At 44.4% G+C, this 26,704-nt stretch overlaps 2 protein-coding genes across 3 annotated transcripts in view; one reads left to right on the top strand and one right to left on the bottom strand.

Moving 5' to 3' along the window:
- ACO1 (aconitase 1) overlaps positions 1–15,179 on the top strand; it is a 64,349-nt gene extending 49,170 nt beyond the window's left edge. Inside the window, exons 16-21 of the mRNA XM_047755544.1 lie at positions 475–579; positions 1,276–1,418; positions 4,297–4,444; positions 10,145–10,267; positions 13,194–13,379; positions 14,292–15,179. Of these exons, the coding sequence (XP_047611500.1) occupies positions 475–579; positions 1,276–1,418; positions 4,297–4,444; positions 10,145–10,267; positions 13,194–13,379; positions 14,292–14,405 (819 nt within the window). The 3' untranslated portion in view covers positions 14,406–15,179. The remainder of the gene's footprint in view (positions 1–474; positions 580–1,275; positions 1,419–4,296; positions 4,445–10,144; positions 10,268–13,193; positions 13,380–14,291) is intronic.
- RIGI (RNA sensor RIG-I) overlaps positions 8,166–26,704 on the bottom strand; it is a 53,069-nt gene continuing 34,530 nt past the window's right edge. The window contains exons 17-18 of one of the 2 annotated variants that reach the window (XM_047755543.1): positions 23,549–23,692; positions 8,166–9,220 (exon numbers count right to left, since the gene is read on the bottom strand). In XM_047755543.1, coding sequence (XP_047611499.1) covers positions 9,200–9,220; positions 23,549–23,692 — 165 coding nt within the window. In that variant the 3' untranslated portion in view covers positions 8,166–9,199. Of the gene's footprint in view, positions 9,221–19,582; positions 21,525–23,548; positions 23,693–26,704 lie in introns of those variants that run through there. The other variant, XM_047755542.1, reaches the window with a different exon arrangement.

Raw genomic sequence — 26,704 nt, 5'->3', positions numbered from 1 at the left:
CCAAAATGGGAATTCCATGGGGATCATTTTAGAGGCTGCATATCACAGTGCACATGTACTTTTAAATGACATAGCATGGTGTTGTGTTAGTATAGAGGAACTCTGTTGTGTGACCATTTAAAATTAAGGTTGTTATTTTTCTTTTTAGCGCCATACCTGCAGCATATGGACGCTCCCAGGCTAAGGGTCAAATCAGAGCCACAGCCACCCAACACCAGATCTGAGCCACATTTTTGATCTATACCGCAGCTTGCAGCAACACCAGATCCTTAACTCATTAAGCAAGGCCAGAGAATGAACCCACATCCTCAGGGATACTCATCAGGTTCTTAACCTGCTGAGCCACAATGAGAACTCCCTGAGAATGGTTTTTATGATACTCAGAACTTGAATACATGTTTTGTGTTTGCATGTTGAATTTTCCTTTGGATGGACTATGATTAGATCTGCCTTTTTTCTTTTTTTCCCCTCAAGACTGTGAATGAGAGCTGGAATGCCTTAGAAGCCCCATCAGATACACTGTATAGCTGGAATCCCAAATCTACCTACATTAAGTCACCGCCTTTCTTTGAAGACCTGGTAGGGCTTTTTATTTTTTTTAGACAAAATGACTTCAAAAGGTTTCTCACCGTACAAAATCTGCTTGATTACCTAATACTCTTGCTTTGACTACCCATTTCATTAAAACCTTTACAAGCCTGAGAAGGTAATATTGGGGAGAGTTGGGGCAGCTGGGTTATCTGGCTGGGTTAGGCCTGCAGTTCTCTGTCCAGGGCTTCTGTGGTGGCTACATAGAGACATTCTGGAAAGAGACTCAGTTAAGTCTGAGGGACCGTCCAGGAGAACATCCCCAGGGGCTTTAAACCTCATATCCATAAAACAAGGGAAATCTTCCCTGAAACTGCTGGTTAGGTTATCCGCGCTGCCCTGAGTGGGAAGGGCATGGGAGCACACAGCAGGACTTCTGCCATCCTTGGCATCTGGGGCCTTCTCTGGATGTGAAGAAAGAGAATGTCATTTGCAACAGCATCTCTTTTGCTCTGGAGGGGATGGTCCCAATACATCACCTCCCTTCTAGGGTGAGAGATGACAAGTTTGCATAAATTCACCTCACTTTTCTAAACACCCCAATAAAACCGATAAAACTAGAATTTTCTTTGCATTGATGGATGGCTGTCATCTGGCTCAGGTCCATGGACCGCTACTGTGGAGGCTTCCATAGTGATGTGCTGAGGAAAACCTGGGTGAACACTGACTAGTTGTTTTCTCTGCTAGACTTTGGATCTCCAGCCCCCTAAATCTATAGTGGATGCTTATGTGCTGTTAAATTTGGGGGATTCAGTAACAACAGACCACATCTCTCCAGCTGGAAATATTGCAAGAAACAGCCCTGCTGCCCGCTACTTAACCAACAGAGGGTAAGTATGAGTAAGGGGAGGAAAGCCTGAAAGCAAAAATGGAGAGAGTGAAGCCAGGATTTCTCTTTTCACATGGTCTTTGGAATCAGACTCCGATGCTTCACCAAGCCCTGGGGCTTGAAAACCAGTGGCTCTTTCTGTTTGCTGCTTTGAAGTGCCCATGAGAGAATCCACTAGCACGTGAACCCCAGAAGGGGTGGGACCTTCTTTTCCAGCAAGTGTACTTTTTTTTTTCCCTGTCTTTTGTCTTTTTAGGGCTGCACCTGTGGCATATGGAGGTTCCCAGGCTAGGGGTCTAATCAGAGCTACAACTGCTGGCCTACACCACAGCTCACAGGCAACGCTGGATCCTTACCCCACTGAGTGAGGCCAGGGATCAAACCTGCATCCTCACAGATGCTAGTCAGGTTCGTTAACTGCTGAGCCACTGCATGAACTCCCAAGTGTACTCTTAGACTGGGCTGTCATCTCTTCTTCTGGGTTCCCTTATTATTCAGGTTCAAGGCTCTGTTCTTAACCTGTGGCCTAGTTACTTGAAGTACTCAACAGAAGAGAACCAGAAATGCACTGACATTTCCTGGTTGAGAGACATACTCTTTACCGAGAACTGCTTTGAGGATTTGCAGTTTGCACATCCAGTCGTCAGTGCTGGTTTTAACATATATTATCCCACTATTATCTACTGTTATCTAATGTACTGATATTAATCAAAATCGGCCCTAAATCTGATTTTCCATGGGAGTCATCTGTGGAAATAAAAGTTCCTGGTTCCCATAGCACCTCCTGAATCAGCTTCTCCAGGGATGGAGCCAAAAGCTCAAACAACAAAATGCAATACCTTTTTTCCCCCTTTTTTTTTTTTTCCCCAGTGGGAGAGGACAGCTGCCTTGCCCCTCATCTCACTTGCCTGGTGTCTACAAGGTAGACACAGCCTTCTAAAAAGGGCATCTTAGGAGTTGCCGTCATGGCTCTTTTATGAATTTCCCCTTCTATGGTGCTCACCCGTCTCTGCCTCCTCCTGGTACATCCTACTGGGACAGTCTGTTCATTCAGAGCAAGAAGGTTTCATTTTCCCCAGGATGTGAGTATCGTAAGTTTAGGAAGATAGCCTACGTCTCGAGGAGGTGATGACAGGGGTCCGTGTCAAGTTTTTTTTTTAACGCGGGGCAACTACTTTAAAGTATGGGATCTGCCTATACACAGACACATATTAACGAGATTTTAAGGGGATATGATTTTGCTTTGAGGGGGAGACATGAGTCCATCAGCAAGTAGAGAAGGCAAGTGACATCCAAGTGGGATCAGCGAGTCCCTGCTCTTCCCCTCACGCACACTGCCCTGGACACACTGCCTATCACTTTATTCAATGGATGTTCCAGGCATCGCCAAATGCCCTTTTGCCTGAAAGCCTCTGGGCAAGCTGGCTCCTTTTCCTCTTGGCTGCCCTTCCCCAGGATTACCCTTTTAGCTAACTCCCTCATCAAGTTCAAGTCTTCATCACCTCACCATACTCCTATTCTAGTAACACTCTTTAAGATGCCCCCCCCCTTTTTCTTTTGTCTATTTAGGGCTGTACCTGCAGCATATGGAAGTTCCCAGGCTAGGGGCTGAATCAGAGCTATAACTGCTGGCCACAGCTCACAGCAAGGCTAGGGATCAAACCCGTCCGTGTCCTCATGGATACTAGTCAGATTCGTTAACCACTGAGCCACGACGGCAACTCCTAAGATGCCCTTTTTAGAAGGCTGTGTCTACCTTGTAGAATGTAAGCCCTGCAGAGGCAGTGATCTTAATCTGTTTTGTTCACTGATGGACTCCAGGCACCTCAACAGTTCCTGGCACCTAACTGGGGTTCGATTAAAAGTTGTTGAATGACTGAATGAATGAATGAGAGAAAAGGCTTCTAGGAACAAACAGAGAAAGTACAGAAATAAAACGGTTCAGGCTGGAGGAAAAAACTAGGAAAATGGGCAGGAACCAACACTTTTAGATTGGTGATTATTGACACTCTTTTGAGACATGGACTCTAAAGGAATTGGATGAAAGGAAATGAACCTTCCCAGAAAAATTCACACCCACATCTTTGACATTATTTCAGTGGTTTATAAACACACACACTTACTCCTGAAGCCTGTTTAACCTCTCAATCCTCAAATTAGAGCTAACCAATACATCATTAACACACACACTTCCTAGCATTTTAAGAAACGAGCTCAGTACACTGGCTACTATATTTACTGTAAGATGTCATTCCTGACATTGCAAAGTTCCCTTTCACTGGGACCCACAGACCAGATTCTTCTTTGATTTTAGAACCAGAAATAAGTATTCTGCCTCTTTGGGACTGCTCTGATTTTGATCTTATGAAAAGTCTAAGTCAAGTTGCCAGTTGTGTGTCCTCCCATTGCACTGTGTTCCTGATAACTCAGGGGCAAATTTGAACAGACTTCTGTTTAGTTTGTAGAATGTATTTTATATGTCCCCCATCCCTGGCGACACCTGACTGGTTTACTCCAAACATTCCCTTTGCTTCCTTTTTTCTTACCCATTTTTAGTATTTTATCTTCTGTGAAGTTTTATTGGCTACTGTACTGAATAAATATAGTAAGTCTTCTTCTTAGAGCTCCTCTTGATTGTTCTATCTAGATTTCTAAGACGGTACGTTGATGCTAGGGTGTATGGACTCACCATCCCACTTCCCACCTCTCCTTCTGCCCTTGGTTGAAGCTACAGGAACAGCTTTCCTGCCTTGGAGAACAATGCTCCGTAGACTTAGAGAACTATCTAGACATGTGGTTTTTCTCTTTCCCTGATGTAAGCCAAGTTCAATCTTCTCTCAGTTTCACTAAACCAGCTCCTCTTCTGCTTTCGTCACTAGCCTGACTCCACGAGACTTCAACTCCTACGGCTCCCGCCGAGGGAACGACGCCATCATGGCGCGAGGGACATTTGCCAACATCCGCTTACTAAACAAGTTCTTGAACAAGCAGGCACCACAGACCATCCATCTGCCTTCTGGAGAAGTGGTGAGTATTCTGTCCGCTGCTTTGTTGAGAAGCCAGCCTTCCCGGGCTCGGGGTGGCTGGGAACTTTTGCCCAGTCAACTTGCCTTTCGGTCCTCATTTTTTCTTCGCAGCTCCTCCACCTCTTGCTTCGGGTTGAGCCCCTTGCTAGGTGTCCAAGTGTGTGAAGTTCATCACCGATGGAGAGACCCTTTACACTGGAAAACTGCCTTTTCCTGCTTAGAAATGCTGCTTCTTGCTTTAACTAAATCTAGTTTCCTAGAAGTTGAGCTTAATTAAGGCTCTGAGTGAAAATTCATCAGTTCAGAACACTTGAGGGGGAAATTCCAGGTTAAGACAGAGGATATTAATTAAGAAGTACTCTTTTATGACTTTTTTTTTGTCTTTTTTTCTAGGGCTGCTCCCGCGGCATATGGAGGTTCCCAGGTCAGGGATCTAATTGGAGCCGTAACCACAGGCCTACGCCAGAGCCATAGCAATGCTGGATCCAAGCTGAGTCTGCAACGTACACCACAGCTCACGGCAACGCCGGATCCCTAACCCACTGAGCAAGGCCAGGGATCGAACCCACAACCTCATGGTTCCTAGTCAGATTTGTTAACCACTGCACCACGACGGGAACTCCAGGAAGTGCTTTTTTATAACTTTTAATAGCATTTCATGAATTTACTGCACCACTGGGAAAGGAAGGAATGTCGAGGACTGTGCTGGTCCACTTGGGAACCACTTAGAATTGGTTTATTACAGCTGCAATAGTCTCTTCACAGATGGGAGGCATGTGAGAGGTGGGGAAGCCTGCACGTTCAGTCAGACAAGCTTGGGTTCAAGTCCCAGCTCCACCTCATACCATCTGTGGAGCCCTCAGCCAGTTATTTCCCTCTCTGAGCAGCAGAGCTTTCTTACCTGTGAAGTGGAAATAATATCCACCTTTTAAGGCTCTGAGGCTTAACCTGAGATGGAATGACATGTAAAACACGTAGCCTCGTACCTGGCATACACAGTGTGTCCTCAGGTCACTTCCCTTCCCAGTGAATGCTGTCAAACTACTTGAAAACTGGTTCAACTGCCTCAGAAATAACCCTCGCAAAGTATTTTAAAATCGTCATGGCTAATATGTCTGTCAAACTTACTGTGTCCCAGGTGCTGTTCTAAGCACTTTGCCTCTGTTGACTTGTTTAATCCTCGTAACAGCCCTTTGAGGAAGGTATCATAATTCTCATGCAACTCCCTAAGGTCACACGTTGAGGAGCAGAGATGAAAACCCACAGAATAAGGCTCTGAAGTCAGTGCTCTTTTACCACCATGCACACCCCCTCACTTGTAACTGGTTCTCTGTGTGTAAAACGACCTCATCGCAGACACTCTGATCATCAGGACGCAGCACAAAGTCCGTGCCCAGGAGATTTGTGTTCAGTGACTAGCAGGGGTGATCGACTAGTGAGTGACAAAGAGACACCATAAATGGTAAAATGCACAAGGGATGAGGGGAAAAGCTGCAGTTACAGATGCCCGGGGCTTCCAGGGTACCGACTATCACAGTGAACTTCCCTTGTCCACAGCCCTGCCATCACACACAGCTCCTAGTCACATGTTTAGTGCCTCAACTTAAATAAGGAGACAGAATTGGAGATGAGCAGACATTTGAGCCAAGCTTTGATCTTGGAAAGCAGACCTAGACAAAGAACAGGGGATGAGAAAGGGCAATGGATAATGAAGAGCAGAAGAAAATTTAAAAAACCAACTGTCTCCTTGGAGTGACAAGAGATGATTTCTCTCTCTCTCTCTTTTTTTTTTTGCTTTTTAGGGCAATACCTGCAGCATATAGAGATTCCCAGGATAGGGGTCCAATTGGAGCTACAGCTGCAGGCCTACACCCCAGCCACAGCAACACAGGATCTGAGCCGCATCTGCCACCTACACAACAACTCACAGCAACACCAGATCCTTAACCCACTAAGGGAGGCCACGGATCAAACCTGCAACCTCATCGTCACTAGTTGGATTCGTTTCTACTGCGCCATAATGACAACTCCAAGAGAAAATTTCTTGTTGCTATAAAGTAATCAGAGGACTAGAAAGAGCTCTCTAAATTCAAAAGAAAAGGGGGGGTCCTTAAAAAAATTCAGAGGGGAGTTCCCGTCGTGGCGCAGTGGTTGGCAAGTCTGACTAGGAACCATCAGGTTGCAGGTTCGATCCCTGGCCTTGTTCAGTGGGTTAACGATCTGGCGTTGCTGTGAGCTGTGGTGTAGGTTGCAAATGCGGCTCAGATCCCAAGTTGCTGTGGCTCTGGCGTAGGCCGGTGGCTAGAGCTCCAATTAGACCCCTAGCCCTGGGACTCTCCATGTGCCCCGGAAGCGGCCCTAGAAAAGGCAAAAAGACAAAAAAAAAAAAAATTCAGCATTGCCAAGAGCTGTGGCATAGGTAGTGGATGTGGCTTGGATCTGGCACAGCTGTGGGTGTGGTGTAGGCCAGAGGCTACGGCTCCGATTCAACCCCTGGTCTGGGAACCTCCATATGCTGGGTACGGCCTAAAAAGACAAAAAAAAAAAACCTAAAATAAAAATTAAAACAAAAAAAAATTCAGAGGAAAATTTAATTAGTTGAGAAAATCATATAGAAAGACAAAGGGGAAATTAGAGGAAATATGTAAGAATAATAAAGTACGAACTGGAGTTCCCGTCGTGGCGCAGTGGTTAACGAGTCCGACTAGGAACCATGAGGTTGCGGGTTCGGTCCCTGCCCTTGCTCAGTGGGTTAAGGATCTGGCGTTGCCGTGAGCTGTGGTGTAGGTTGCAGACACGGCTCGGATCCCGCATTGCTGTGGCTCTGGCGTAGGCCAGTGGCTACAGCTCCGATTCAACCCCTAGCCTGGGAACCTCCATATGCCGCGGGAGCGGCCCAAGAAATAGCAACAACAACAAAAAAAAAAAAACAAAAGACAAAAAAAAATAATAATAAAGTACGAACTAAGGAGGGCCAACATCAGACTGAAGAGAGGTGCTATAAAGAGAACAAACAAAATGTTGAGGGGAAATTACTGAAGAAACACAAGGAAATTCCCCAGCTGCAAAACCTGAGACTCCAGACTGAAGAGTCCACTGAATGCCTGGCCATAGAATTAAAGTAGATCCACTCGAGTCATGTCATCATGAAACTAAGAGCAGGAGAACTAAGGAGAAGATCTAAACTTCTGGAAAGGGAAAAACAGCTTATGTGCTGGAGATCAGAAGTGCTCAGACAAACCCTAGAAACTGAAACTGAGCAAAATTATTGGTACTTTAAAATCTCTGCCACTCATACTACCAGCCAAATAAAATCACAGTACTAACACTTTGACATCTTCAAAAGCTTTAAAAATCACCCTCAAGCCCAGTCTCAGGAAACTCCTTGGTAAATGTTTTCCACCAAAACGAGGGAATAAACCAAAAAAGGGGAAGACATGGGATCCAGGAAAAAGAAATGCAGGAACCGCCAGGATGTTGGGGAAAGAAGATTCCTCCGTAATAGGATTCGCTGCACCATCAGAGCCCCGTCAGTCCACACAGGAATGCAGGGCTCCAGTAGTGACATCCTCATGAAAAATGACAGACTACCTGACGGATTTGAAAGTCTTTAGTTCTGGGACTCGTCCTTTAGCAGCAAATTTGGGGATTAATTAATGGGTAGGGACACAGAAACAGATGAGCACACACGCAGAAAAAAAAAATGATTAATTCCAGTGGAAATATTTTTTAATTGCCAAGAAAAGGAGATCAGAGTACATTATGTGGCTCAACTATAAATAGCATTTACAGGATCACAAGGTATGACAGTGATATTAGAAGGCTGTGGCAGAGGGGAGGGTAGAAGCCCAGTGGGAGTGACAGTTAAAGGAACTAAATCCTCTAAGTAGGAAATGAGTAGATAATAACAAAAAAGGAGATATGAAGAACCGGCAGATTAAATACTTAGAGATACAAAGGCACAGCAACAAAAGAAACCACTACATTTTATGTTTCTTTAGATGAGAGGGTGAGTGCAAGGAGCTGCTATTTATAAGCTGCTTTTTACCCTCAGTATGGCTCATGTTCCAAAAAAGCCAAGAGCCTGGAATTCTAGACCTGCTTAGTCCCACTGATCTTGGCTTCCATGACCTGCTTGACTGTGGGATTATCAGCTTTGCAGTAGTTCTGAAAACACTTTAGAACACCCATTCCCACATTCTTAATACCCAAAGTTAGTGACAGATATCTCCGAAAATACCAAGTCGGTTGTTTCTTTTTGGTCTTTGAAAGGATCCAGACTATTTGGTTAAAAAGAGAAGGCTTTTTGCTTTTTGTTTGTTTGTTGGCCACGCCCATGACCTACAGAAGTTCCCAGGGTAGGGATCACACCTGTGCCCCAGCAGCGACTGGAGCTGCTGCAGTGACAACACTGGATCCTAAACCTACTGCGCCACAAGGGACCTCTTAAAAAGTTTCTATAGTCATGAGTTCTACCCAGCTGAGGACGTACAGAATCCTACGCAGATTTAGGCAATGCCATGTGACATTAACCACCTACGAGATGCCATGTGACATTATCCACTGGCTCCAGTGGTTCACCGGAATGGTAATTTGTGAGAGCTACTTGAGAGTTTGATTATACACCTTTCCAGAGCTCCTTTCAAGTGAAATGCTCCCTCTCTGGAGACATCCTATTTTCCCATTTAAGTAGCCAGGAAGAAACAATGTTTCATTACTCACCAGCAGTTTTATCACATGCCTGTGAAGTCTCAACTCAGCACAATACACAGAGTTCCTGGAGAAGCAAAAGGAATCTGTGTTAAGATGTTTCTCATACCTACTGAAATATCCCTTAATCCCTTCCTGTCCTTCATTGATTGGTGTTTCCATCAGTGCTTCTACTGTCTCGGCCTTGACCGCTGTGTTAGAAGGTTGACGAATGAAGACTGTGCATTTTCTATCATTTCCAAACATGGGACTTTCTTTGCATTTGGCCCCCTTCACAACTGACCATCACTGAGTCGAAATCCAGGTGTAGGTGGGATTCTCTGCTTAAGCTTCAGTATGCTTTAATCAGTGGATGTCTTAAAAAAAAAAAAAAAGAAAACAAAAAACGGGTCTATTTTCCTTTTTTCCTCTGACTCCCTAGGATTTGAACGTTTTTCTAAAACTAGGACAATAATTAGGCATTGCAGTTAAGAGTATAAAATTCAGAGTTCCCGTCATGGCTCAGTGGTTAACGAACCTAATAACCTTGAGGTTGTGGGTTTGATCCCTGGCCTTGCTCAGTGGGTTAAGGATCCAGCATTGCTGTTAGCTGTGGTGTAGATCACAGATGCAGCTCAGATCTGGTGTTGCTGTGGCTGTGGTGTAGGCCGGCAGCTACAGCTCCGATTCCACCCCTAGCCTGGGAACTTCCATATGCCGCAGATGCGGCCCTAAAAAGACAAAACAGAACAAACAAAAAATGCATACTCCTTGAATATTTGTTATAAAAACAGGGCGATTAAGTTTTTTTAAGAAAGTATAAACTTCAACTTGGGAGAGGTAAATAGAGTTAACTGGGAATGCGTAGAGCCGGCAATGGACTGGATGAGTTTCCCATTGGCTTGGCCAACTGCAGGCACTTCTGCCCCTGCATGTGCACCAGGACTCAGTGGCCTGTATCCACACTGTGCCGTTGCTGTGCCTGTAACACCTCCCTCTTCTCTTCCTTTAGCTTGACGTGTTCGATGCCGCTGAGCGGTACCAGCAGGCGGGCCTTCCCCTGATCATTCTGGCCGGCAAGGAGTATGGCTCTGGCAGCTCCCGAGACTGGGCAGCCAAGGGCCCCTTCCTGTTGGTGAGTAGAACACAGGACATCCCAGCAGGCAACTACCCCTCAGACCGGGAAAGGAAGCTGGGAGGGGCCAGAAAGAAATTCCTCTGCTTTACTTTCCAAGAAGATGTCGTGGAAGAGCAAAGCAAGATCGGAAAAGCCTGGGGTGTTTATTCCTCTCCTGCTTTTGTGGTGGGACTGGATTTATTCACTCAGTGAAGGGTAAGCTAGGGTTCATCTGGTTCCTTTCGATCAAACATTCATATGCTGGGAACCGTGGATCTTCAGGGGTGTCTATAGCACAGTTGGGGGTAGGGTCTTAAAGTCTATGAAATGATATCCAGAAGTATGTAGTGTGTCTTTTTTTAATGGGGAAAGTTTAATTGTTTCATAAGGTTCTTAGAGGGAAACACCCAAAGTTTATTTTGGGCCATTGTCCCTGGTGAATTTGAGGAATAAGCCAGGGGTCCTGCTGCTACTGGATTGTCTGTCAGGTTCACAGAAGGGAAAAAGTAAGGAGCCTGAGCTTTGGATTAACTCAGGGAATTGCACTTTTTGCAGCTGCTTTTCACTGCCTGGGAAAAACCTACGTTCACGTCCAACAGAAAAGGAAGCCCTACCCTGTATGTAGACACAGACATTTCAGGGCCTGACCTGCTTGATGTGGCCCCGTGGGAGGAACCACTCAGGAAGGGGAGAGCTTTTATCTCCTGAGCTCTTGCTTGCCCTGAAAACCCTGGTACACTCCTGGTGCCTGGCTTTAATCCTTAGGGCAGGTAAAATAGCTTAGCTGATAGCAATTTAAATAATGTATGGTTTGAGCAAATTAACACACTTGGGAGACATTAAGTTGATATCCACAAGTACAATTTTTTAAAAATGTGGCTGTCTGGCAGGCAGCCCTCCAGACACCCAGGCTTCCGAAAAATATCTTTGAACATCACACCCTCACACCTTTTTTTTTTTTGGTCAATCTGTTAGCAGTATAGGAAGAAAAAGATGTTCTCATTAGTTGGTAATTTGTCAAAGGCCTGCCATTTGAAGAAACTGCTGAAAAGAAATCAAGAAATGAGAGAAGAAAGGATTTTAGGAAGGGGGCAGGTAGGGGCTGTGTGATCTGGGGGATAAGAAGGGGCCTGGCAAGAGACACTCTCTAGAGTCTTGTTGGACTGCATCAGCCACAGGACTAAAGAAGAGCCTGGAAACAACCACAGAGACATCAGAGGTTTCATAGAGGGAGCCACTGACACACATAAAGCAGAGTCCACGGGTGACGCCCTCACCAAGTGCAATAGACGGCAGGCGGGCAGGACACAGCAGCAACCATCTCCTCTGCCCCAGGGAGACATGGGCTGCCATTTATAGGGGAAATGATGTCAGGTTGGCTCATCAGTTACCAAGGAAACCAGCAGCTGGGGGCACATCCCTCACACCCCCTCAGGGTAACAGCCATCATGAGAGCAGATGTTTCCCTTTAATAAACTAGCAGGTGGAGCTGTTCTGGCATAAGGGGCAGCAGGCAAGCACGTTCTTGTGAGTAGGTCGGAGGTATAACAGGACTAGTTGAGCCAGGGATATACGGAGAACAAGAGAACTGACATCTTAAGGGGCCTGACCAAACATGTTTAAACCTCTCTACAGAACCACTCCAAGTTCTCTCTGCCCAGAGAGCCATAGCTGCCCATCCTCGGCCACTCGGGTGTCTGGGCTGTCCTACTGCAGAGAGGGATGGGCAGCTGTGATCTGCAGCATTTGCAGCACTGCACAGCCTTTTACACAGAGCTTGGGCGGTGAACAGCCTGTTTACAAAGATTGCTACTTCCCCTCAGATAAATACACAATACATATATACATAAATCCACACAAAACATCTGCTGTTCTAAAGAATAGGGCAGCGCTTCCTCTGTAAATGTGTTTTTAAATTTGGAAACACCTTGGGATTTTAAAAAATATCTATACCTGGATCTTATTCTCAGGGATTCTGGCTTAATTGGTAAGGAAAAAGGCCTGGACATCTGGATTTTAAAAGCCTTCCCTGGTGATTCTAGTAACATCCAGAGTTTACAAACCACTGCTCTATAGCCATGGTTCTCATTAACTTATAGAAGTCACTATCTCCTTCCCACCCATGCTCCCTGCAAGATTCTGACAAATCTGAGGTAGTACCCTAGTATTTTTAACAAGCTGCCCTAGTGTCCCTGATTCTGGGGGTCTTAAAAGTACCCTAGATACTAAGAGACCTTTTAGGGGGTACCTTAATATTACATTAACTAATATTTGAGGATGGGGTGTTGTAGTTCATTGAGTGTCCTGATTTATTGAGCATTGCTGTATATTGCCAGTTATTACCAATAAGATGTACTTTATAGGAAGCTTTATGTCCAGAGTATATTCAATGCAACTTGATCCTTGCAACAGGAAGTATAAAAGCAGCACAGAGTAGATAATCATTTACTTTCTCTGTAGTATGTTCTGAAATCTAATTTTGATTAAATCTTCTGTGTCTGCTGGTGCACCTATAACAGCAAAATTCAAGGGAAAAAAAAGAAAATTTTCCTTATGTTGCTTTGAGGTGTAGTGTCCAGATATAATGGAAGTTTGCAATCACAAAGTGGTTCAGTGTGTGATTATATTGCATGGGTTTAAATACCAGATAAACCACTGGCTTCCTCGGGGAATGGGGGACAATAATAGTGTCTTCCTCCAAGGCTGGCAGAGGTTGGAAAGAAAGAATTCATTTCAGTGCCTACATGCTGCGTGTACAGTGGAAGCAATCGGTTAAGCCCTCGCCTGTGTTATTTATAACTAGAGGGTGACATTTTATGTCAATGATTAATTGGTACTTAGAAAGAATTTAGGTGTGAGAAAAGTTGTGACTTAGGAAGCCTTTTGTATAGTGTCTGGGTATCTAAAGAATAACTGTTTCCAAACTACTCTCTTGGCTCATCAGGGAATCAAGGCTGTCCTGGCTGAGAGTTACGAGCGCATTCACCGAAGTAACTTGGTGGGAATGGGGGTGATCCCCCTCGAGTACCTCCCTGGGGAGAATGCAGACACCCTGGGACTCACAGGGCGGGAACGATACACTATCAGCATTCCAGAAACCCTCAAACCACAAATGAAAGTCCAGGTCAAGGTAAGATAGCACCTTTCCAGGCCAGGCCCAATTAAAAGGGACCCTGTATTCGTCATCATCTTGTTAGAAGGAAATCAGTGAGATTTGGAAGAAAAAAGAAATCACGCAGAAAAGTGCTTTCAACTTAGGAGTTCTAGCACCTTTCCTAGCTGCCAACACAGTGATAACTGCTCTGTTGGTTTATTATGTATTTCTGTTTATTCATAGGGTTATCATCAGTTTCGTCATTACCTCCCAACTCCAGCTAGCCCCACTGTCTCCTGTTCCTTCCAGTCCTGGTCCCGAGAATAGTAATGAAAGCCCAGAGAACAGGGCATTTTCACATTACCTAAAAAGCACCATTTTATTATAAAAATGTGGACACACTCCATCCCTGAGTCTCACCGGCTCCCCTCCCCATCCTCAGCTTTGATTAGCCCAGAGGTGAAAATGACAGCCCTGGATGAGGTGAGGACAAAGTGCCAGCACTAGAGTCCCAGGGTGACCCAGCCGCCCTGGCAGAGCAAGCTGCCAAGCCGTGTCCCTGGGTGAGCAGCTGGGACAGTGCCCCAGAAACAGCCTTAGAAACCTCTGCTGACTGTGGCAGCCTCCGCAGAGGGGTTAGAAAATACCCCAAACCTCACTAGTGGCTGCTGCTCTGGGCGGCTATAAAATGCTCGGGTGTCGCTCATTTCCATCAGTTACTCTTCTGCGGTGCTTTACCCTGTGGTGAAGTCCGCTAGGGATCTTGTGAAATAAAATGCAACTTACGGCTTAGCGGGTCTGGGCTGGGGCCAGCGGGCACCTATTCCCAGGTGCTGGGGTGCTGGGCGCTGCCAGGGTGTGGGCCGCACTTTGAGGGGCACCCCGAGGACAGCCAGGCAGGATCGCTTCCTTCCTTAGCGGTTCTTCTCTACTTCATCATCCTCGCAGCTCGATACGGGGAAGACCTTCCAGGCTGTCATGAGGTTTGACACCGACGTGGAGCTCACTTATTTCCACAACGGGGGCATCCTCAACTACATGATCCGCAAGATGGCCAAGTAGGCCCTGGTTTCCTCGGAGACTGGCATTCCTGCCACAGTGGCGCAGAGCCTGAAGCCCACGGACCCCCTGCGGCACCGCAGCAGCCCCTCCCTTTGCCTAACCACGCCCTCATCCCGCCCACTCCTCCCTCGCCCCGCCCCTCTCCTCCCTGCCCTGGGCGCCCTGGAGTTCAGGCCAGGTTCTCTGCCCACAAAATCAGCAGTTTCTACTTTCTCTATTTTTATTGATCTTTTTATCTTTTTCTAGAATTTGGAAGCTTAGAATGATGGGGTTGTGAATAGTGCCAGAAAGGGAGAGCTGAGCTCTCTTCAGTATTACTGATCCACAGAATATTGATTTTTCACTCTTAGCCTCTTAGTGTTCAGCTGCGCGCATATACTTCTCCGGCCCCTTTTTTGGCTCCTCTCTGTTACCCTCTGCTTAGTGAAACCTTTGCCCTGAGAGTCCTTCACCCCTGCACCCTGCACCAGAGTTAACTGACAGGGTAGTGAGGAGCTCTTGCATTCAAATCCTAGGTGTGATCGTTTCTCCCCAACCCCCCTTTTCCTCCAGAGTGAATGATCCAGACGTGGTCAGAATTTGGAACTTTTGGATTTATGTACCTTTTGATAGATCAGCACTGAAGAAATATGAAGGTTTCCTTTTCAGTCTTCAAAAATGTTTTCCTATAAATTTTTTCATTTATCGAGACGAGAACATTGTTTGAAGGGGGTTTTGGAGAGAGAAGCAGAACATTTCTAATTTGAATAAGATTAAATCTATTTTCAAGGAAAACTGTGGCGTTGGTATTGAACTGTGTTGTGTGTGTGGCTCTCATTTCGGGACATTTCGAGCAGAGCAACCTCAGACTGCAGGATCCTGAAGCCTGGATCACCTTGGTGTTCTGTTTTTATTACCACATCAGTAATACCCAGGTATAATGGCAGTGTCGAGCCAAGAGGTTGTCTGCCGTGTTTGAGAGCAGACAAGAAAGTAGCAGCTATCTGGTATCTGTGGCAATAATGTAGTCTAGTGAGCAGATCATAATTTTATGTTCATCTAGGTTCTCTGCTCATTTTCATCACTGAAAGGCACATCATCCCTCCGGGGCACAGGTCTTGGTCTACTCCAGCTGACATAAAGGAATATCATAGACTGGGTGGCTCAAACATCAAAAATTGATTTTCCCACAGTTCTAGAGGCTAGAAGTCCAGGTCAAGTTTCTAGCAAATTCATTTTCTCCTGAGAGCTCTTCCTGACTTGCAGCTAGCCACCTTCTCACTGTGTCCTCCACACAGCCTTCCCAGTGCACGCACACATGGAGAGAAAGAACGAGCTCTATGGTGTCTTCTTACAAGGGCCCCCCTCTTGTGACCTCCTTTTACCTTAATTACTTCCCTAGAGGTCCCATCTCCACTGAGTCATGGTGGGGGAATAGGACTTCAACCTATGAATTCTGAGTGGGACACATTTGGTCCATAACAGGGCACCTTATAGCTCACAAATTAATCTCTCTGTAATGAGCTTGCAATCTCAACTTTATTATTATCATTTTTTTTTGCCTTTTGTCTTTTTGTGGTCGCACCCACAGTATATGGAGGTTCCCAGGCTAGGGGTCAAATTGGAACTGCAGCTGCCAGCCTGCACCACAGCCACAGCAACACGGGATCCGGGCCACATCTACAACCTACACCATAGCTCACGGCAACGCCGGATCCTTAACCCACTGAGTGAGGCCAGGGATCGACCCCGAGTCCTCATGGATACTAATGGAGTTCGTTAACCACTGAGCCACCACAGGAACTCTGAAATCTCAACTTTAAACTCAGGGTGTGTGGGCTGGTCAACAGAACACCTAGGATCAAATCTTCTCTCCAGCTCTTCCCAGATGGCAAACAGGACAGGTTATGGAGCACCCCTCCCTCTCAGGTCTTGGGATCTAGCTTCTGTTCACGAATAAAAATCACAAACAGAACCCTGTTGCACAATAAAAGCCTGGGACCCTCAAATTAAGATCAGCCCCAGCACGAAAACGCAAAGAAGGGCTGAGAAAACAGACCTCCACCCTCCAGTACTGAGAGGGGGAGAGTCTGGCCCTCCACAGTCAGTGGTTATGGGGAAAGGAATCCTTACGGCTGGCTGTGAGTTCTGGATGGGGTCCCTTCACTTCTGGACTTCTCCCTCTAAACACATCCTCCATCCTGTTCATTAATAAAGTATCTCAACCATTGTCCCAACGTTACCCCACCAAGCCTGAACATATAAACCCTTTTCACCTGGTTTCTCAAGAAGGCGCTGGTCGGCTTACTCTCCAGATCAGACACATGCCTGCTCTTGCTGGTCCTAGCCCCTCCTTCCTCTCCATGGGGTTCCCATTGCCTTTGTTTTTGCAGTTTTCTAAATCCATTCCTGTCTGATTCCCTCCTAGGGAATCAAGCTTTCCTCAGTGTGCAAAGTGAGTTAATTTACCAACTGTTTTAAACTCACAAACTTTTTTAATGCAGCAATTAAGCACAGGTGTCTTTAGCTATGGACAGCCTTCATGTGAGTGGAGAATTACCTATGGGAAGGATGTACCAGTCACGACTCTCTTAGTTATAGTGTTAGAAGCATAACTCAAACTGCCTAAAGCAAAAAACAACCAAACAAAAAACCTGGCTCCTCGAACTTGAAGAACAGGCGTGGCCATGGCCACAGGCTTGATTGGATCTAGTGACTCAAGTTCCTTCCCTATCATTTTCCCCTCTCACCTCCCATCTGTGATGGCCTCATTTGGGACCATTCTGTGTGCCAAGGGATATGGCCACTTGCAGCTCTGGGCTGAGAGTTAATAATTTGTGATCCTAGAGATCTGTCTCTGAGTAAAAACATTGTCTCCCAGGCTAAAAAACATTGGGGAGTTTCCTAGTCACCTAAATCAAGAACCGGATTTTTGGCACAGTTCCCCCTTCAGGGTTGAATTAGGACAGTGTGGCGTATGCACAGGGTTATGCAGGAGCAATGTAGAGCTGCTTCTAAAAAAGAGTAACCAAAGTTCCACTGGGAAGTTGTTCAATGTCATGACCGCAGACAGAATTTAACACCCAAGTTGTTTTTTTCACCTGGACAGCCTAATGATCAGGAACAAAGATTATATAATTATAGCTGATATTTTTAACAGTTTTAACAATTTGCACCTTCCAAACTGAGGTCTACAAATTAAATACAGATTTATGGAGTGAAATCTGGAGATTTAATACATAATACAATAAAACAGAGTGACTGCTATGATCTTGAAATACAACCATTTGGTTCTAGCTGTCTAGTCAGCATCAGGGCTGGCTCTCGGCTACTGTGCTCCTGCAGGACGTTAACAATGTCCCATGAATAAAAGGGCAGCAGGGTCAGTGTACTGGGAAACAAAGGGTTAGATGGGCCTTATCGCCACAGAACTGACACAAGGACACACGATAGAAGTGTGTGCTGGAAATTGCTCATTTGAGAGGAGAGGGGGCATTGGACAATATAAAAGCCCATCTGCCCACAGAACTGCTTTTCTCAGAGCATTTCACAGCACACTTGAGGAAAACTGACCCATTGGCTTACTTGATTTTTTTCGTTTGTTTTTTGTTTTTTGTCTTTTTAGGACTGCATCTGCAGTATATGGAATTCCCAGGCTAGGGGTCGAATCAGAGCTGTAGCCTCCAGCCTACACCACAGCCACAACAACATGGGATCCGAGCCAAGTCTGCAACCTACACCACAGCTCACGGCAATGCCAGATCCTTAACCCACTGAGCAAGGCCAGGGATCGAACCTGCATCCTTGTGGATGCTAGTCGGGTTCATCTACTGCTGAGCCACGACAGGAACGCCAGCCACGATGGGAACTCCTGTTTTAAAATTCAAATAATGATGTCAGTCTGAAGGGTGGGAATCAGTCTACTGGCCCTGTGGCACCCTCAGGCATTTGACTGAAAGATGGCTTTCCATTTCAGATGAAATATCACAAAGTCAGCCCTGGTGGGGACCACAGATTTGTGGCTATGGTGTAGGCTGGCAGCTACAGCTCCGATTCGACCCCTAGCCTGGGAACCTTCATATGCCGCTGGCGCAGCCCTAAAAAGGCTACATAAATAAATATTAGCCAAATGCCAAATGCATACTCTGTGCCATACTCTGCCTGCAACAGCTTGACTCCCATGTTGAAGTCAAGCAAAGAAATTCTGTTTTTATTTTGGCTTTAGTCTGCATTTTTCTGTTGGCTGTCTAGAAAGGAAGACTACTCACCTTCATCCTAACCGAAATATTTAGATACTTGAAAGAAATTTTCTCAAATCGCTTTCCAGTAGATGTTGTATGTATCCTACTGGAGTGCTTAAATAGCAGCATCCAAAAAGGGCAATCACATATAAAAAGACATACTTGTTAGACTAAGATTTATAATAAGAAATACGTATTTGTCTTTGGTCCTCCTTTCTAGCACAGAGCTCCTAAAACTCTTGGAATTTCCTAAGTGATGAAAGCAACAAAGGTATCTCTTATTATGTTAATGAGTGACTTCTGGGCTCCACCTAAGGATGGGGGCTGGTTACCAGGAGAACCAACCTGCTTGATGAGAACATTCAGTCCTATCCCCTGACCTCTGGGGAGCAGAAAGGGGCTGAAGGTTGAATCAATTGCCAGTGGCCAATGATTTAAGCAATCGCACCTACATAACAAGGCTTCCAGAAAACCCAAAGGAGAGGGTTCAAAGATCTTCTGTGTTTGTGAACACAAAGAGGTTCAGAGGCGACAGGAACTCAGCCCTTTCACCAGCATCTCTTTCACCTGGTTGTTCTTGAGTTAAATCCTTTTATAAGAACCCGGTGATTTAGTAAGTAAAGTGTTTCTCTGGGTGCTGTACGCCCCTCTTGCAAGTTAATTAAGGCCCAAGGAGGTTGCTGGAACCTCTCACCTGTAGCCAAGTGGTCAGAAGCACAAGTAATAATAACAATTTGGCTTCTGAAGTAGGCAGGAGGCAGGGCAGTCTTAAACCTGCAGGGCTCTGACGCCATCTCCAGGCAGACAGTGGCAGAATGGAGGTGAACTACAGGACACCCATCTGGTGACTTGCTTGCATGGTGGCCTGGAAAAAAAGCCCACGTTAAAACTGGTGACCAGGACCTTAATACTCTCATAAAATACAAATGGAAAAATGAAGAAAAATCAGCAAGCAAGTTGGCTTAAATAATCTATTTTTATTGTGTCTCACTAAGAATGCTACTAATAGTTACCATTAATAAGCAGCTACTATGTATATCAAGCAATTCTTATATGTTATGTCGGTTAAACATTCTGTACAAACTTTTGTAGGTATGTATTACCCTTATTTGACAGATGAATAAACTTAAGCCTAGGAGTTATATAACTGACAAGTTCTGGGACTTGCAGCCTGCATAACCACTCATCAGATGTCAAGGAGACTGAGGTGGCCAGAGCGTGTCACCCCAGTGATCTCCAAGATTGATCTGGGTAGTCTGGGTGGACTCTTGGACAAAAAAATAACCTTCAGGTGTAAATAGGTGCTATTTGAAAAGGATTATGCAATTACATATGCTGAACATATTAACATTATATGATGTTTGGAGGTTTGTTTTAGCCATTGATGATCCTAGTGAATTACAAACAATCTGAATATGGTTTAGGAAGACGCTTAAATTACTATAGAGCCTTCCCTGAATTGAACATAAAATACCTTGACCTGGATGGAACAGCAAAACTCAGGTAGTTGCCTCTGTGTCTGCAAAACCCCAAACTAAACCCTAGAGCCTCAGCAAACCTTGTTAATGACCCAGGAACATCATTTTAACATGCATCCTAATTTTTTAAATAGAAAGGAGAGCCAAACTTAAGTGCCCTAACAATAACATCTAAGGGACCTGCCTGAGAACAGAGTCCAAATATTGATCATCAACTAGGACTGGAAAATGGCTTGAGATGACCGTTTAAAGCAAACGGTAGCAAAGGTTAAGAAAACAAATGAATCAGGCAAGATGTACAATAAACTCAAAGAACAGAAATCAACTTCTCAAGGATCCCTGTATCATTTATATGCCCCCATTACTGACAGTTGTCCACTACAGAATTTTAAATTATATGCCACATATTGTTACGTAGAGAACACAAGCATATGTGACTATTATGCCTACTTATACATACATGTGTGTGTGTGTGTGTGTGTGTGTGTGTGTGTTGAAGCTTTGGAATTACCAACTGTAAGGGATCAGCAAAAAGGAGCCAAAGAAAAGAAAAGACTGGGATCAAGCTAGATGAGATAGAGGCCAAGAGGGAGTTCCAAGAAAGGAGTATTCTAAAGGGCCAAAAGCAGCAAAGAGGACAAAGAGAGAAAAGGACTAAGAAATGCCCAATGGATGTGGCAGCCAGAGTGACCGGTGATTCCGACAAAAACAATTCAATAGACTTTTAAGGGCACAAGCCAGTTTATGGTTTTAAGCTAAAGAAAGAAAGGGAGGCATGGAAAACCTTCCAACATTCCACTCATCCATTTCTCCCAACATACACTGAGTGGCTATGGGTATACACTGGCAGTGGGTTCTGAAGAGCAACAAGTTAAGGCTTTTTAATTCTTTCCAAGTTCTGCCGGCCTACAATGCATTTAGTGTCATGATTCAGTCACTTGTGCTTTACATAAACAACATAACAGAAACTGCAGAAAACAACAGAATGAAGTGACAAACACTCAGTACGGTACAAGCCTTAGGTAAACTATCTTAACAGTGGTACAGGCGATCCATGATTTAGCCCCAGTACAATTTCTTCTTCACTCAAGGTTGCCCACTCCCTGAAGACCCAGGTCCTGAGCTCCACCGGCCATTTCTGCAGCATCAAATGATATCTTCTCAAAATTAAAGTCCTTCCACTTGGCATGCAGGGTCTGAACTCCAGTTGCAATATCCTCCACCACAAAACTTTCGATTTTTATAAATGGCATCTCAAATGCCTTATACCTCACATAGATTCCCCAGTCATGGCTGCAGTCTGGCCTAGCACAATATATCTTTGCTCTCTTTTCAATATCCCCAAAACTCTTTGGTTTGGGGTGCAGTTTACTCACAAAGCGCTCCCTGAAAGCATCTCCAACCACAGTGAAATGGCATTTCTACAGATGAAGGGATCAAACACATACAAAATACAACGTTAGAACCAGAACCTAACTGTGATTAAAATAAAGAAAACTCCATCATTAAAAAGTCTACAAACACAAATACTGGACAGGATGTGGAGAAAAGGGAACCCTCCGACACTGTTCATGAAAATGGAAGTTGGTGCAGCCACTATGGAGAACAGTATGGAGGTTCCTCAGAAAACTAAAACTAGAGTTGCCATATGAGCCAGCAATCCCCTCTAGATAAAACTATAATCCAAAAAGATACATGCCCCCTATATTCATATCAGCACGACATGGAAGTAACCTGAAGGTCTATCAAGGGGTGAATGGATTACGACGATGTGGTACATATATAAAATGGGATATTGCTCAGTCATAAAAATGAATGAGGCATTCCCATTGTGGCACAGTGTAAACAAATCTGACTAGCTGTATCCACGAGGATGCGGGTTCAATCTCTGGTCTTGCTCAGTGGGTTAAGGATCTGGAGTTGCCGTGGGCTGTGGTGTAGATCACAGACAAGGCTCGGATCCCACATTGCTGTGCTTGTGATGTAGGCTGGCAGCTGCAGCTCTGATTCAACCCCTAAGCCTGGGAACTTCCATATGCAGTGGATGCAGCCCAAGAAAGAAAGAAAGAAAAAAAAAAAGAATGAAATAATACCATTTGTAGCAACGTATGAAACTAGAGATTATCACACTAAGTGAAGTTAAGTTAGAAAGAGAAAGGCAAACACCATATCCTATCACTTGTATGTGGAATCTAAAATATGGCACATGGAGTTCCCATTTGTGGCTCAGTCGTTAACGAATCCGACTAGGAACCATGAGGTTGCTGGTTCAATCCCTGGCCTTGTTCAGTGGGTTGGGGATCCAGCGTTGCCGTGAGATGTGGTGTAGTTCGCAGGCGCAGCTCAGATCCCTTGGACGCAAGCTCCAAGAGATCCGAGCTCCAATCCCCAAGCTCTGATTGGACCCCTAGCCTGGGAGCCTCCATATGCCAAAGGTGCAGCCCTAAGAGTAGCAAGGGAGAAAAACGATGGTGTCTCACTGAAAAATATGAATACATTTTAGTATATTTCCTTTAGCCTTTTTTTTTTGCACAAAGGTCAGTGTTTCTGTTGGTGCTGGTGACAAAGGTAATGATGCTCTTAGGTCACCGGCTGTGATCACAGCATCTCTACTATTTTGTACCCTGGTTATTGTTTCCACTTTACCATTAGTTTGTAAGAAGGTTTTCATTATGCTACATAAGTTCCTAATCATTTTGTCGCATAAACTTCATTTTGAAGTCATTTCAGAGCTATAGAAAAGTTGCAAAGACAGTCCAAAGAACTCCTGTACACCCTTCACCCAGCTTGCCTGAATGCTAACACCTTGCACTTTTTTCTTTTTCTTTTTAGGGCTGCACCTGCAGTATATGGAGGTTCCCAGGCTAAGGGTTGAATCGGATCTATGGCAGCCAGCCTACACCACAGCTACAGTAATGCAGGATCTGAGCCACGTCTGCAACCTACCCCATAGCTCACAGCAACTTGGGATCCTTAACTGAGAGAGCAGGGCCAGGGATCGAACCCGAGTCTTCACGGATCCTACTCAGGTTCATTACTGCTGCGCCACAATGGGAACTCCACATCTTGCACATTTATTAAACTCAGAAATTAATATTAGTACATTTACTACTACCTGAAATACAGATTTTACCACTTTTTCTAATAATATACTTCATCTGTTCTAGGGTCTAACCCGGGAAACCGCATTGCATTTAGCAGCAACTATTATTTGTAATGGCTACATAATATTTAATTCAGTTGCTGTGCAGCAATTTTTAAACTATTTCTTTATTGTTGAACATTAAGGGTTTCTTTTAAATGTTTTAGCCTTTTAAAAATACGTGGACCATGGCTGTGATAACAGAAATAATTGTACTCTTAGTATAAATATCTCCCTGATAGACTGTAAGCTGTAATTAGTGCTAAAATACGACCCAGTGCTCTCTGTGAAAAGGCTGCTTACCTCCACCATTCTTATATCAGCTGTATAACATGCAAAGGCTTTGCACTTTTTGCAGAGTAGTTTTTTAGTTTTCTTATCAGGCACAGGTTCTGGTTTTCCTTGATTATCCCTGATGATTTTTTCACGAATCTGTATCTGGTGAACCTGGGGGTGGGAGGGGGGAAACGAACAAAAAACTCTCAGATACGTAATTTGAATAGAACTAGGATACACACACACGCATATATATCTATGTAATCATTCATTCCTATACAACTTCCATGAACATGGAAGAATGGCTTTGTTTGGAATTCCCATCAAGGCTCAGCAGTAACGAATCTGACTAGTATCCAAGAGGATACAGGTTCGATCCCTGGCCTTGCTCAGTGGGTTAAGGATCCAGCATTGCCGTGAGCTGTGGTGTAGGTCACAGATGCAGCTTGGATCCCGAGTTGCCCGTGGCTCTGGCACTGGCCAGCAGCTACAGCTCTGATTAGACCCCTGGCCTGGGAACCTCCATATGCCATGGATGTGGCTCTAAAAAGACAAAAGACAAAAAAAACAAAAACCAAAAAACAAAAAAAACCATAGATAATTTTATTGAGTCTCTTAACTACTGTGGCCTCCAACTGTCTTTTAATTTCCCCATCAAAGATGCCCATAAAAGCACTGAAGATGTCCAGAGAATAGTCATGTGAACCACACTTTCAATTTCAGTAGTTTCTAACACTTTAAAAATACTTCACAAATAGCATTGACTGTTGCAGCAATAAATATACCCACTCCCAAGGCATAAACCCACTGAATGGGATGGTAGGCCCCATCCATCTAAAATCTTCCTCTCTTCCCTTCCAACCACAGAGAGTACTGCTGGATTAAAGTAAACTTCAATGTCTATACAGGATGACTACATTCTATCTCAAAATTTAGGCCTTGGATAAATACAACTAAGAACTCTGGACTTTATATATGACAAAAACACAGGAAGATGCTGAAGGGTGATGAGAGAAAGGTAGACCAATTATGAACCATGGGACCTTAGAAACCACATGGTGGTAAGTTCCCTGGGTTTTCTTTTTGCCTCCAGACATGGTGCTGAAGAAGCTAGCAATCAGAAATGCATATGGGCACAGACAGAAAAAAAGAGTCTTAACAAAAGCCTATCATCTCCAGCCAAAGAACCAGGGTAGGGGCTGCCTGCAAGACAGAAAATTTGTAAATAAGAGTTGTTCTACCCCTGTCAAACACCACAGGAAAAACAACAACCACAAATACAACAACCAAAAAACAAGAACCAAAAAATCCTGAGGTTGAGGGGAACCCAGATTTCCACTTTGCAGGCGCCTCAACACTCCCACTTGGTGGTGTCAGAGAAAGCCATACAGGGAGCCAGGATTTTCAGTCCTGCCAAATGGTACCCTCCTTTGCCTGTGGTGTCCATGCAGACCACGTCAGGGGCCAGAACTCCCATCCCTGCCCAGCAGTAAAAGGAGCCTCTCCTTGCTGGTATCAGCAGAGGCTGAGTCAGAAACCTAGACTTCTACCTCCACCTGGCAGAGATCAGTGTCCCCCACCTCCCTGCCAGAACAATGGCAGCTGGCACAGAACATTAAGTAAAATCCCAAGTTTCATCATTTCCCATGAACATCCTTGGGTTTGCATTAAAAAAAAAATCACTATGCATACTGAAAAGCATAAAAGATCTCAAAACTGAATGACAAAAGGACAATTGACTGATGCCAAAACTAAGATGACAGAGATGTAAGAATTATCTGAAAAAGATTTTAAAGTCACTATAATAAAAATGCTTCAATGAGTAATTATAAACACTCCTGAAACATAAATAAATATAGAGGTTTAGCAAAAAAAATGGAAGGAGTCCTCTTGTGGTTCAGCAGATTAAGGATCTGGCATAGTCACTGCAGTGGCTCAGGTCATTGCTATGGCATGAGTTTGATTCCTGGCCTGGGAACTTCCAAGTGCCATAGGCATGGCTAAAAAAAAAGAAGAAAAAGAACCAAATGGAAATTTTAGGACTAAAAGATACAATAACCAAAATAAAAAGCTTAATAGATGGGCTTAACAGCAGAATAGAAAGGAAAAGCAAAGAATCAATGAACTGGAAGACAGAACAAGAGAAATGACCCAATCAAAAAAGAAAGAAAATAGAATGGGAGTTCCTCTGTGGCTTAGCAGGTTAAGGATCTGGTGTTGACACTGCTGTGGCATGGGTTTGATCCCTGGACCTCCAACTTCCACGTGCCATAAACGATGCCAAAAAGAAAAAAAAAAGCAGACTGAAAAAAATTAACAAACAAAGCCTCAGGGAACTTCAGGACTATAAAAAAGATGTAGGAGGAGATGAGGAATAGGAGAGCTTAAAAAGTATTGGTAGAAATAATGGGTAAACATTTCTCAAATTTAACATAACATAACATAATTTAGAGATACAAGTTGCTGGACAAATCCAAATAGGATAAAACCAAAGAAACCACACCAAGATACTTTTTTTTTTTTTGTCTTTTGTCGTTTAGGGCTGCACCCACAGCATATGGAGGTTCCCAGGCTAGGGGTCTAACTGGAGCTACAGCTGCCAGCCTATACCACAGCCACAGCAACACCAGATCTGAGCCATGTCTGCAACCTACACCACAGCTCACGGCAACACCCGATCCTTAAGCTGCTGAGCAAGGCCAGGGATTGAACGAGCAACCTCATGGTTCCTAGTCAGATTCGTTTCTGCTGTGCCAAGCCAGGAAATCCTTTTTTTTTTTTTTTTTTCCAAGATCCATTTTAATTAAACTTCTAAAAACTAGAGCCACAGGAAAAAATCTTGAAAGTAGCTAGGGGGAAAAAAAACGACACCTTACCTATAGGGGAAAACAATCTGAATGATACCAGATTTCTCATCAGAAACCATGGAAAGCATAAGAAAGTAACACAGTATTTTTCAAATGCTGAAAGAAAAATCTGTCAACTCAAACTCCTATACCCAGCAATCTATCCTTCAAAAATAAAGGGGAAATCAACCTGCTTTATAGCACAGAGAACTCTATCCAGTATTCTGTGATAATCTATGTGGGAAAAAATTCTGAGAGAGAAAGGATATGTCTATATTATAACTGGATCACTTTGTTGTACAGCAGAAATTATCACAACCTTGTAAATTAACTATAT

Source organism: Phacochoerus africanus, chromosome 12 (genome assembly GCF_016906955.1).
Source record: "Phacochoerus africanus isolate WHEZ1 chromosome 12, ROS_Pafr_v1, whole genome shotgun sequence".
Classification (NCBI taxonomy): Eukaryota; Metazoa; Chordata; class Mammalia; order Artiodactyla; family Suidae; genus Phacochoerus; species Phacochoerus africanus.
This window is presented reverse-complemented; position numbering and strand designations above follow the sequence as displayed.